This window comes from Olea europaea, chromosome 7, assembly GCF_002742605.1.
Source record: "Olea europaea var. sylvestris chromosome 7, O_europaea_v1, whole genome shotgun sequence".
NCBI classification, from domain to species: domain Eukaryota; kingdom Viridiplantae; phylum Streptophyta; class Magnoliopsida; order Lamiales; family Oleaceae; genus Olea; species Olea europaea.
Window position 1 is genome coordinate 21181772 of NC_036243.1, and position 11641 is coordinate 21193412.

The following is an 11641-nucleotide window of genomic DNA, read 5'->3' on the forward strand; positions in this document are numbered from 1 at the left end:
GCAGATAGAGGTGAAAGTGGAGTTGGTAGTTGTGGGGTGAGATGCAACGATGATGTGTGTGGTGATGGTGACGGTGACAGTGACAGTGACGATGGTAAGGCAATGACAGTGGTGATGAGGTGGCGCAATGTTTGGTTGGTGCCTGTGGTGGGGTGGAGTGGAGTGGGAGTGTGATGAAAAGTATTTATGACCAATTATTTAGATAATTATGAGCAATAAAATCATTAATTTGTAACCAATAAAATAATATATAAACCAATAAAATAGATAATTTATGATCAATAAATAATATGTGGCCAAAAAATGTAAGATTGTTAATAATTTGTAATCATGACTTACGATTTATTAAGTTGTGATCAATTAATTTGATAATTTGTAATAAAAAAATAATTTATCACCAATTAATTTAATAAATCGTAACATATAAAATATATGATTTGTAATCGAGAAATAATTTGTAACCTATTAATTTGATAATTTGCGATCGATAAATAAACTTTAACCTATAATATTTGTGGTTTGTAATCGAGAAATAATGTGTGATAAATTAATTTGATAATTTTGACTCATAAATAAGTTTTGACCAATAAAATTTATGACTTGATGTTATGTGACAGTAATTAATACGTAATTGTGACCATAAAGTGTACATAATTGTAACCTTAATATTTAATTAATAAAAATTTTAAAATGATTTTCTTAATTTTGAAATTTTATATTATAAACACCTTACATATGTCTTGTTCCCATTTCAAAATCCTACATAAGTGGAGAAAAAGGCCCAAAAGGTTGTGAACCAAGAAAACTATCTCAAAAAAGAAATATCGACGCTTCACTTCTCCAACAACTTCTTTTTTATAATTTTTTCTGACGGCCTCTCTCTCTCTCTCTCTCTATATATATAAAAGGACAGTGTCCTTCCCGAATACAATTATAGTTAGCTCTAGAATCAATAGGACTCTAGATGTAAATTTGAATTATTTATTGATTACAATGGTCATATTACAGTACCATTTTTAAAGTTGAATTCGGTTAATAACATTAGCCATTTCTTCTTCAAATTGAAGATTTGAAAGAATATTTTGAGGAATAAATTCTTTATCAAAGGAATCAAAAGAAGATTAAATTTTAAAATTTTACTTTAAATCTTGAGTTTTAAGAAATAAAACGTCCATACAGACATCTTTCATATAAATTGATGGAGAGTCTTCCGCATAACTTGACAAGTCAAGAAAGCTTCTTTTCATATATTCATCTATTCTTGTTTTTTCTTTGCAAGGCAGTTGAAACCCATTAAAATCGTGTCTGGTTCGTTGGTTTTCAATCGAACAGGTCATTTTACCAAAATTTTACTTGGTTTTGTATTACGAGATACTTGGCCACAATCGAAACAATCGTTAGACCAGTACATTGTTTTTTCGATTGAATTGGTCAGACCAATTTTCAGTTACTGCAGCGATTTTTTTTTTTTTTTTTGGTAATGGAAATAAATTTTATCCCTAATTGTAAAAAAAAAAAAATATATTTTCCTTTAATTGACAATTTCTATATAAAACAAAGCCAAACGAACATCAAAAGATAGATGATTTTTTTGAATTTTTTTTTTCAATGGAAAACAAATTTCATCCCTAATACCTGTAAGTTCAATAATTTAATTGATAATTTTCATGTAAAATAAAACCAAACGAACACCAAAAAATAATTTCATTTCAACATTTTCCTCGTGAAGAATTAGACCAATCAAACACAATAATTTACAATTCAAAAGAAAATAATTTCTAGGCAATTCAATTCCCTGAAATTCGTTTTCTTTACATCCAAATTCCATCTTTGCAATTAAATGGACCCTAACTGTATTTTCTCTTAATGGAGGATCAAATTGAAAAATCAAAGATGAAAGAGGACTAATTTGCAAAATAAACATGCCTCGATAGAACTTCCCGCTTCCATCGCAGGCGGTCCGATTTTTCTCAAAATTGCTTCTATTTGTCAAAGAAGATACCTAAAATCTCAAACGACGGTTTCAATTCAAGGTCTTCATTTTTCTTCTAACGAATTTATTCAATAAATTATCATCCGTTTCCTTTTCTGAATATTTCTTCCTTTGCAATATAATATAATCTATTCGTTTCTCCTAAATCAAATCAAGCTTCCTCGGATCTGTAAGTCTTTCTTTTCTCATTTCATGCCACATTTATATTTCTGATATTATTTTCATTAGATAAAACCCATTTAGATTTTTCATTGATTTGATCACTAAATTGATTTTAAGAAGTGATTAACCTGTGTGTAAGGCAAGTCTTGATTTTTTCTTCATTGTATCCTTTACCGAGCTTAATTCTTATGATAAGATGTTTAGCTGTTGCATTTGATGTGGATTTTTCGGATGCCCTTTCAAAAATTTAATTTGGTTGTTTTATCATGTTTGATAATCGAGACTAATTGAGCCTGTTGCTTGTTTCTCTTTTCTTTCTTTTCATTTTTTGTTTGGGGTGGAGGGGGAATAGGGTTAAAATATTGGACTTCTGTTATTTTTCTTTCGATGGTTGTACCGATATAGCCCTTAATGGACTGTTCTATAGCTTATAACCCCTTCCTTATTTTCATAGTAATGGTGTTTTTCTTCATAATTACCATTCAATTAAGGCATCCTGTAGGTTCGATATAGAGTTCATTTTGGCAATGATACTATTATAAGCCAGTGTGTTTTTTTCATTTTTTTCCCTCTCTGGTGGGGTGGGGGGAAAGAGATGTGGTAGAATTCTGCTAGTTAGCTTTTATATATGGAATTCCACATTTCCACGTGTATATGGTCATGAGAGCACTATGTCCTGTCCTGCTTACTTTCTTTCATGATGGAGTCATCAAAATAACTTAATTATTTGGAGAATAAATTCACAAAATGAGTTTTACGCACAAATAATCGGACTGAAAATTGATTGATACAGTGAGCTTGAAGCACAAAAATCATCAGTTTTTCTTTCATGTTGAAATGTTCATCTCTGATTCTTGAAAATTTAAAAGTTCTTTCCAGTTGCAAAACGTATGAGCTGTTTCAATGATGTCTCCTCCTTCAAACCAAGTACACATTGTTGAAGGAAATTAAGAAAAAATGAAGTGTCACATCTGTTAATTTGGAAAATGAAATAATTAGATAAAAGAAATGATATTCTAGCATACAGAGGTTTGATTTAAGCTATTGGTGAATTCTTGACGTAGGCAGTGTTTTTATAAATTGTTTCAGAGAAATTTGGTTATCACCTTGAAAGTTGTAACCGTGAAATGATTGTGATTGTATTTGCAGGATTTTTTAGGTTGATAACTTTGATAAGATCAACATTGTGACCCTCCAGGATCTCAAAGGAACCGTGTTATATCTAAGTTTGGAAAGGAGAACGAGGAAATGGAGAAGTCAGGGAATAATTCGGCTGCTACAGTGAAGGCGGAAAAGGTACTGGATAGACAAACAGATGAGCTGGAAAACGCAAGTACTTTTGAGAAACTTGCATTGAATTCTCCTACTGAGAAAAATGAGGTAGATATGCAGGACAATTGGAGAGATAAGCAGGACAAGGAATGCCCTTCTGAGGAAAGTAAACTTAATACTCCACCTGCTGAAAAGCTGGAAGGAGAGACGGTTGATATCCAGAAAGAAAAACAAGTTGAATCACAAAATGAAATGAAATCTTTGGAAGTTGGAGAAATTGGTGAAGCAGAGAGTAAGAAGAGAACAGATGACTCGAAGGAGGGTAAGAATGATGAAGCAGATTCAAGAGAAACTAACAAGAATCTTGAGGAAATTCTTTATGGAGGAGAAGAGGAACCTGTTTTTGATGGGACTGAAATCCCTGGAATGGAAGCTAATAGAAGTTTGTCTTTGAGATCTGTGGATCATGAATTGGAGGGGCAGGGACCTGCTTGGCCAGAAAAGGCAGCTGCTCTTACAAATTTTCTAAAGGAAAAGAGTGCAGTTGCAGTCTCCTCTTTTATGCGCCGCCTTTCTGGGAAAAGTGATAGTGGACAGGATGTTCACGATGACGATAAAAATCACGACATGGACACTGATGGTAACGGGAGCCAAAATTCTGTGCCAGAAACTGAAGCACAAGAAGTCTCTAAGAAATCTGCAGAGAGCTCTAGATGGAACCCTCTTAGCCGTATTGGGATTTCACGTGACACTTGGGGTGAAAACAAGTCAGTACAAGATCATTTTACAGAGGACTTAATACAACCAATTGCCATGAAAGGACGAATTATTTTGTATACAAGGTTAGGGTGCCAGGATTGCAAAGAGACACGAAGATTTCTGCATGGGAAAAGACTCAGATATGTTGAGATCAATATTGATGTGTATCCTAGCAGAAAGCAAGAGCTAGAGAAGATTGCTGGATCTTATGCTGTACCTAGAGTGTTCTTTAATGAAGTATTTATTGGTGGTTTGGCCGAGCTGAAGAGCTTGGAGGAGTCAGATAAGCTTGGAGAGAAGATTGAGTATGTTGTAACTGAAACACCATCATTTGAAGCTCCTCTACCACCATTATCTGGTGAAGATGACCTGTCGAGTAGTGGAGCTATTGACGAGCTAGCTCTTATTGTTCGAAAAATGAAAGGAACTGTTTCTGTTAAGGATAGGTTCTACAAAATGCGCAGGTTCACTAACTGTTTTCTGGGTTCAGAAGCTGTGGATTTTCTATCAAAAGATCAATACTTAGAAAGAGAAGAGGTAAGTTTCACCCATTTTTCACTTATTGTGAGTCTTTGTTTCCTTTCCCTGTGTTACTAACTTTGTAGCTTCCTAAATACCTAATGCATTTTTGGGCTTTTTTCTTTTTCTCTTTGCTTTCACAATCTGAGTAAATGTCAATTAGTTCGAAAATTTTAGCTAAGAGGCAGTCTTGAAGGCTTGGCCTCATCATTCTACAACATGAACTAAATTTTGTTGGAGATCTTGGTTTCCTTTTTATTTCAGGGCCTCCTTTTCAAGTTTAAGGCAATTTCATTATTTTTTTTCACTTCAAAGTAAAAATGGTATAGAATCAATTGAATTTTATTTGTTCATAGAAGTGTAAAATGTTCCTGAAGTCAAAGAAGTTTTGGATTATAAGTTTGACGTCGGCTGTAGATCTGAAATCATTCTTTTGGATGTCTACCAAGGAGAGTCAGAACACTTGAACCTGACACATGATAGGTGGGCTCTATCTATGAGCGCATAGGTGGGGAAATTCTGCTTTTATAGTAGCTTTTTTGCAATTTGCACTTTATTATTTTTCTTTTGGAATGAGTACATTAAACTATAGAAACTGTTATAATCTGCTTCTCAAAAATTACTCTTGATGTCCTTTTCCCCTCGTACTCCACTGTTTTACTCAAGTGACTATTCAGTCCTGTACTTGGTTTTGAATTTTTTACATGAACAGTGAAAATGATTTTTATTTTTTAAGTTCTAACAATTTCATAAAGCATCTGGAAATTGTCTTATGTTATAGATATTTGAAATGATGGAGAATATTTTAAATTGGATAATAAAATTTAAGGGTCAAGGTTCAGTTATGCACATTTAGACAAACTATTTTCATTTAAATGGGTTTAGACTTTATTGTTTCTGGAGGTACTTTCTTGTTCTAAGAATATTATTAAACGAAGAAGCCATTAGGTTTAAGTGTGTATATAACATGGCCAAAAGGAAGCATATATTTTGGTTGTTTACCATTAGGTAGCTGAAGTATTTATTTTTTTTATTTTCTTTTATTTTTTATTTTTTTTCTCTCCCTCACTCTTAATATGTTGTGAAATAGGCTGTTGAATTTGGTCGGAAGCTTGCAAGCAAACTCTTCTTCCAACATGTTCTCGAGTAAGTTCCCTAAAATTTTTCTTTATTTCTTTTGATATTTAAGTACGTACACTCTTGTGTTCTTCCTTGTCATGTGTGACATTGCTGTATATGTTTTTTGTGATGTACATGTAGCGCCATTCTAACTTTTTTACTCTGTTCCTCACAATATTTTGTGTTATATATCACTGCAGTGAGAATGTGTTTGAAGATGGCAATCATTTGTATCGGTTCTTGGATGATGATCCATTAGTCTCTCAGTGCCAGAACATCCCAAGAGGCATTATTGAAGTGAAGCCAAAACTCATAGTTGAAATTTCATCAAGGCTTAGGTTTTTGTCTTCTGCAATATTTGAAGCCTACGCATCTGATGATGGAAAGCATGTTGATTATAGAAGCATCCATGGGAGTGAGGAATTTGCCAGGTAATACCAATACTTCTGAAAGTCTGTCTTAACAAAATTGATGGCGAGTTTGAAGGACATGAGTGTGTGTCCATATAAGCATGCGTCTATCTACAATTCTTACATAGATAGGTTTGGCATTTACTGTTGAATTCATTGCCAGGTACCTGAGGATAACTGAGGAGCTTCAGCGTGTAGAATTGTGTGAGATGCCAAGAGAGGAAACTCTTGCCTTTTTCATAAATCTTTATAATATGATGGCCATTCATGCTATACTTGTCTGGGGTCAACCTTCTGGAGCACTGGAGAGAAGAAAACTTTTTGGAGACTTCAAATATGTAATTGGTGGATTAACGTACTCACTTTCAGCAATTTACAATGGCATTTTGAGGGGCAATCAGAGACCACCATACAATCTCATTAAGCCATTTGGTGTAAAAGATAAGCGATTAAAGGTCAGATAGCTATCTTGTCTCTGATATTTTCTTTTGCTAGTAATATTTGAAATTGATTCCTTGAGCCACAGGATTCAACTTTGAAATTAGTCTTTAAGTTCCCAATAATGTCTGATGGGCTAAACTAATTGCATCATCTTCAAATTCCCTTCTCATATTCTCTAGTTCCGTTTGGAAGGAGAAAAAAATCACTTGCTGCTAAATTCAAACCTGTGATTAGTATGTAGATATGTCTGTTCAACTTAGGTACGTGCTTTAGTATAAACACAATCTTTTCTTTCTATGGTCGAAAATGTTCTGCTGCAGAACAGATTGGCCTTTGAACTTGACTTGCTTTCAAATTGTTATTTGTCATGGAAGTGCTGATTTACAAAAAGGCAGCAATTTTGGAACTCTATTTTAAGTCAAAAGGACTTTTGAAGTCAAAATTGAACTTAAATCGAAAAGATTATTTGGAAATTTATGCTAAAATTTCAATTAGATATTAATATTAAATAGAAAAATAAAATAAATGCAGAAGAATCATGTCAGACATTTTTAACAGTATCTTGAAGAAATAGTATACATTATTTTAATCACAATGTCAAATTTACAGATCAAGGAAGGCAAGGATTTTATATATTGATGACTAGTTTCTGAATGATTAGTCTCTCATTGTTTTTGTGACTTGTACTATTACTGTAATTGTCCTCATATTGTTTTTTAACTTGTATTATTATTTGAGTAGACGATATTTTGTACTTGATTGTGGCTTTTGAGCTTATATTATCATGTATTTAATCAATGTGGCAGCAAATAACTAGAGATGAGACATCAAATGAAGTGAGGAAATCAACAATGTTACTGGCAACGTTGTGCTGATAACCATTTTTCTTCTTAACTACTGACTGTTTTTGAACTTTTGGTGGGGTTGATTTTTCATTTACTCAATAAATATGCGTTTATATTTAATTTTATGTTTTTGTGTAGTCCTAGAAATACTGCGGACAATGCACAGGATAGTTAGTGTATTATTTCAAATGAATTTTCTTGTATTCAATTGTGTTCCATCTGATTGATTCTCCTCTTTTCTGTCTCACACACACACTACAAAAATCACATCAGGTGGCTCTTCCTTGTCCAGAGCCTCTTGTTCATTTTGCACTGGTTTGTGGTACCCGATCTGGGCCTGCTCTTCGATGCTACTCACCACAAAACCTTGATGAAGAATTGGTCGTTGCTGCTCGTAATTTCCTTAGAACTGGTGGCCTGTATGTTGATATAATTGCAAATGTTGTGTATGTTAGTAAAATTCTAAGATGGTAAGCTTTCATTTCATCCCTTTGGCCCTGCCCCTGTTTATTTGGCGACATTTGCTTTGTCCTTCCCCGGGAATGTGTTAATAGTTTTTACCTTTTATCTTGTGGAAGTTCATTATAATTTCTGTCATGGTCATGTACTTTGTTGATATACTCTTGAAAGGAATATTTATCTGCCAAAGATACTTGAAGATATAATTAAACTGTCGTTCGTAGTGGATTAATAATGAAGTACATTTTTTTCTGTGATACCCAACTTTTTATTTCTGTTACGTATAAAATTTCAGGTACAGTGTAGATTTTGGCAAGAATGAGGTCGAGGTACTGAGACATGCTGCAAATTACTTGGAGCCGGTAGAGTCTCAAGCTTTACTTGAATTGCTTTCAAATACTCAATTGAGAGTGATTTACCAGCCTTACGATTGGGAATTGAACCACTAACTGTACATTTTAGCTTTCCGGTTCATAATTTTTACATGTTAAGAGCATGACTATTTACCAATGTTAATCTGTATTAAGTTGCTCCAACTCCATATTCACCTATGTATTTTGCCTCATCTTATATACTAATATCAGAAAGTCCTTATTTCATAGGCTCTTTGGATGGATTTTGGTATCAGCTGCATCATATTATATTGACAATCTATATACCATTGTTACTCTATTCAATTTTACAGTCTTAGGGGTTGTTTGATAATTTTTTTTGATAAAAGCTGTTACCCTTGTCTAAATTTTGCTAAACTTTAATAGATTTGATAATTTCTTGTCATGGTCATAGCATGTGATGTACAATAATAAAAGAAAACATACCTCCAATGGTTGGTAAAATTTGATTAGAAGCCATAGGAGGTCAATGAAGAACCTGCAAATTAGATAGAAAACGAGATAGGGAGGCTAAGGTTCTTTTGAATTCAATTCTTCAATCTTGTCCACTCTATTAACACACCAAAGAGAGCATATATATATATATATATATATCTGAAAACTCTTTTGGTGCCCACAAGCCCAATGGGTAGGTTTGGGCAAGAAAGAATAATGAACCCAAGAGCCCAAAGCATGACATGTAGTGTAATGTTGTCCATACCATAAATGGCCCAAAATGTCAATTGTCATTATATTATGTTAGTCCATAAAATTAATCCAACATTCTCGCACTTGGATTACATAATCTTAATACAAATGCTTTTATAGCAACATACATAGCCAAAACTAATCACACATAACCAACACACCGATAGGATGCATAGGATATATATAATCAGGCGCTACTAATCCAGAAGCATGATAATAATATTAATATCATCATTTTGTCACTTGTCAAATCACAAAATACATGTTATCATAAAATAGTGATATACATCCATAATATGCAAGAATTACACCAAAAGTCCAAGCAATCCTCACAAAATGTACAAAGAACAGCAAACTCCCATTGAAACAAAGAAATTAGGCTCCCAACAATCCCATGTAGGAAACGTGTTCTTGAAACACACAAATTGGTAAGCCTTTAGTTAGTGGGTCCACCAACATGTTGCTCGTAGGCGTGTGCTCAATGGTAATGAAGGACTCTATAACTTTCTCTTTGACAAAGTAGAACTTGATATCAATATGTTTGGAGCGAGAAGTGCTCCTAGTGTTCCGAGAGAAAGATAAAGTTGTGGAATTGTCACAATATAATTTCAGCGGTCTCGAAATAGAGTCCATAACTCCTAATGCTGAAATGAAGTTCCGTAGCCACATTGCATGACAAGTAGCCTCATAACACACCACATACTCTACCTCCATGGTCGAAGAAGCTGTAAGTGTCTGTTTAACATTTTTCCACGAAACAGTTCCTCTTTCCATCATAAAGATGTACCCAGAAGTAGATTTTTTATCATCCACGTAGCCTGCATAATTGGAATCATTGAAACCAACCACTTCAAGAGTGTCGGTACGCCGATATGTCAAAATGAGATCCTTAGTACCTTGAAGGTACCTCAAAACTTTCTTAACCGCTTTCCGATGGCTTTGATCAGGATTGTTCAAGTATCTACAAACACACTAATCACAAAGGCAATATCAGGACGTGTGCATACTTGAGCATACATTAGGCTGCCAACAACATAAACATAAGGGACTGTTTTCATCTGATCTCTTTCAACATCATTTTGAGGACATTGTACCTTTGAGAACTTATCATCCTTCACAATTGGAGTCTTCATAAAATAACAAGACTGCATATTGAGCCTCTTCAAGATACGATCAGTTAAGTACGTTGAGACAATCTAAGAACACCATTGGCCCTATCACGAAGAATCAATATGCCCAAGACATATGATGCTGCATCAAGATCTTTCATGTCAAAATGGCCAAACAGTAGTTGTTTTGTCTCAAACAATAACTCAGTGTCATTAATAGCAAGCAATATATTGTCAACATACAAAACTAAAAATATGTACTTGCTCCCACTGACCTTCATGTATATACATTGATTAACAATATTTTCCTTGAAACCGTAGTGGGCGACAATTTTATCGAACTTGAGATATTACTGCATTGAAACTTGTTTCAACCCTTAAATTGACTTCTGGAGCTTATAAACCGTGTTTTCTTTTCCAAATACCTCAAAACCAATAGGTTAAATCATGTAGATATCTTCACTTAAATCTCCATTCAAGAAAGCCGTTCTTACATCCATTTGATGAAGCTCCAAGTCGAAATGTGCCACAATTGTCATAATGATTTGTAAAGAATCTTTAGTCAAAACAGGATAGAAGGTTTCTTTCTCGTTGGCTATAGCTCTTAACTACTAGCCTTGCTTTATATCTCTCCACTCGACCTTTGGCATCACGCTTGGTTTTAAATACCCATTTGTAGCCAATGGGTCTACACAAGTTCTATACTTTATTTTGTGACATAGAGTTCACCTCATCATTCATACCATTCATCCAAAGATTGGATTAAGGACTAGAGATAGCCTCTTTGTAGGTAGTTGGATCTGAGGTGTCGCCAATGTCATACTCATGCTCTTGTAAGTAGACAATGTAGTCATCAAAGATTGCAGGTCAGCGAACCCTTTCCGATCTCCTTAAATGTGCATCTTCTATGACTACATCTGGAGCTTTTTGTGTTACTTGCTCAACATGTTCATTCTTAATGGCTATTGGATGCTGGTTAACCATAGGGCCAATTGTCGGAGCAGAAGCGACAGGCACATGAACAATAACTGGGTATTATCTAAACACAATTTCTCTAAGCCCTTGGCTTGTACCAATATCATCCTCAAAATAGATTGCCCGACCTGATTCAATAACTCTAGTAGTATGCAATGGACAGTAGAACCTAGAGCCCCTCGACCCCACATAATAACCAATAAAGTAGCCGTTGCGATCTTAAGGTCAAGTTTCTTGGATTGCGGACTGTAGGGTCTTATTTCTGCTTTACAACCCCAAACATGAAAATAACACAAAGTGGGTTTCTTCTGTGCCCACAACTCATAAGGAGTTTTGGGAACATACTTACTAGGCACCTGATTCGAAATATAATCTGCAGTTCTCAAAGCATCATCCCATAGAAACTTTGGCAAAGAAGAGTTTGCCAACATACATCGCACCATGTAAAGAAGTGTGCGATTTTTTTTTTTTGTAACTCCATTTTGTTGAGGTGTACCAG

The 11641-nt window shown here is 34.4% G+C and overlaps 1 protein-coding gene across 2 annotated transcripts; it reads left to right on the forward strand.

The window, feature by feature from the left end:
- Positions 1-1950: 1950 nt before the first annotated feature.
- On the forward strand, positions 1951-8584 carry LOC111397406. Of its 2 annotated transcripts, none has more exons than XM_023024311.1 (7): positions 1951-2162; positions 3305-4723; positions 5796-5851; positions 6025-6255; positions 6398-6689; positions 7794-7990; positions 8275-8584. In XM_023024311.1, exons 2-7 carry the CDS (start codon positions 3404-3406, stop codon positions 8426-8428), a joined length of 2250 nt encoding a protein of 749 aa, XP_022880079.1. In that variant the 5' UTR covers positions 1951-2162; positions 3305-3403; the 3' UTR covers positions 8429-8584. The 2 variants fall into 2 exon arrangements, with proteins under 2 accessions (XP_022880079.1, XP_022880080.1); XM_023024312.1 differs by having other exon boundaries at positions 1976-2033.
- The last annotated feature ends 3057 nt before the right edge of the window (positions 8585-11641 follow it).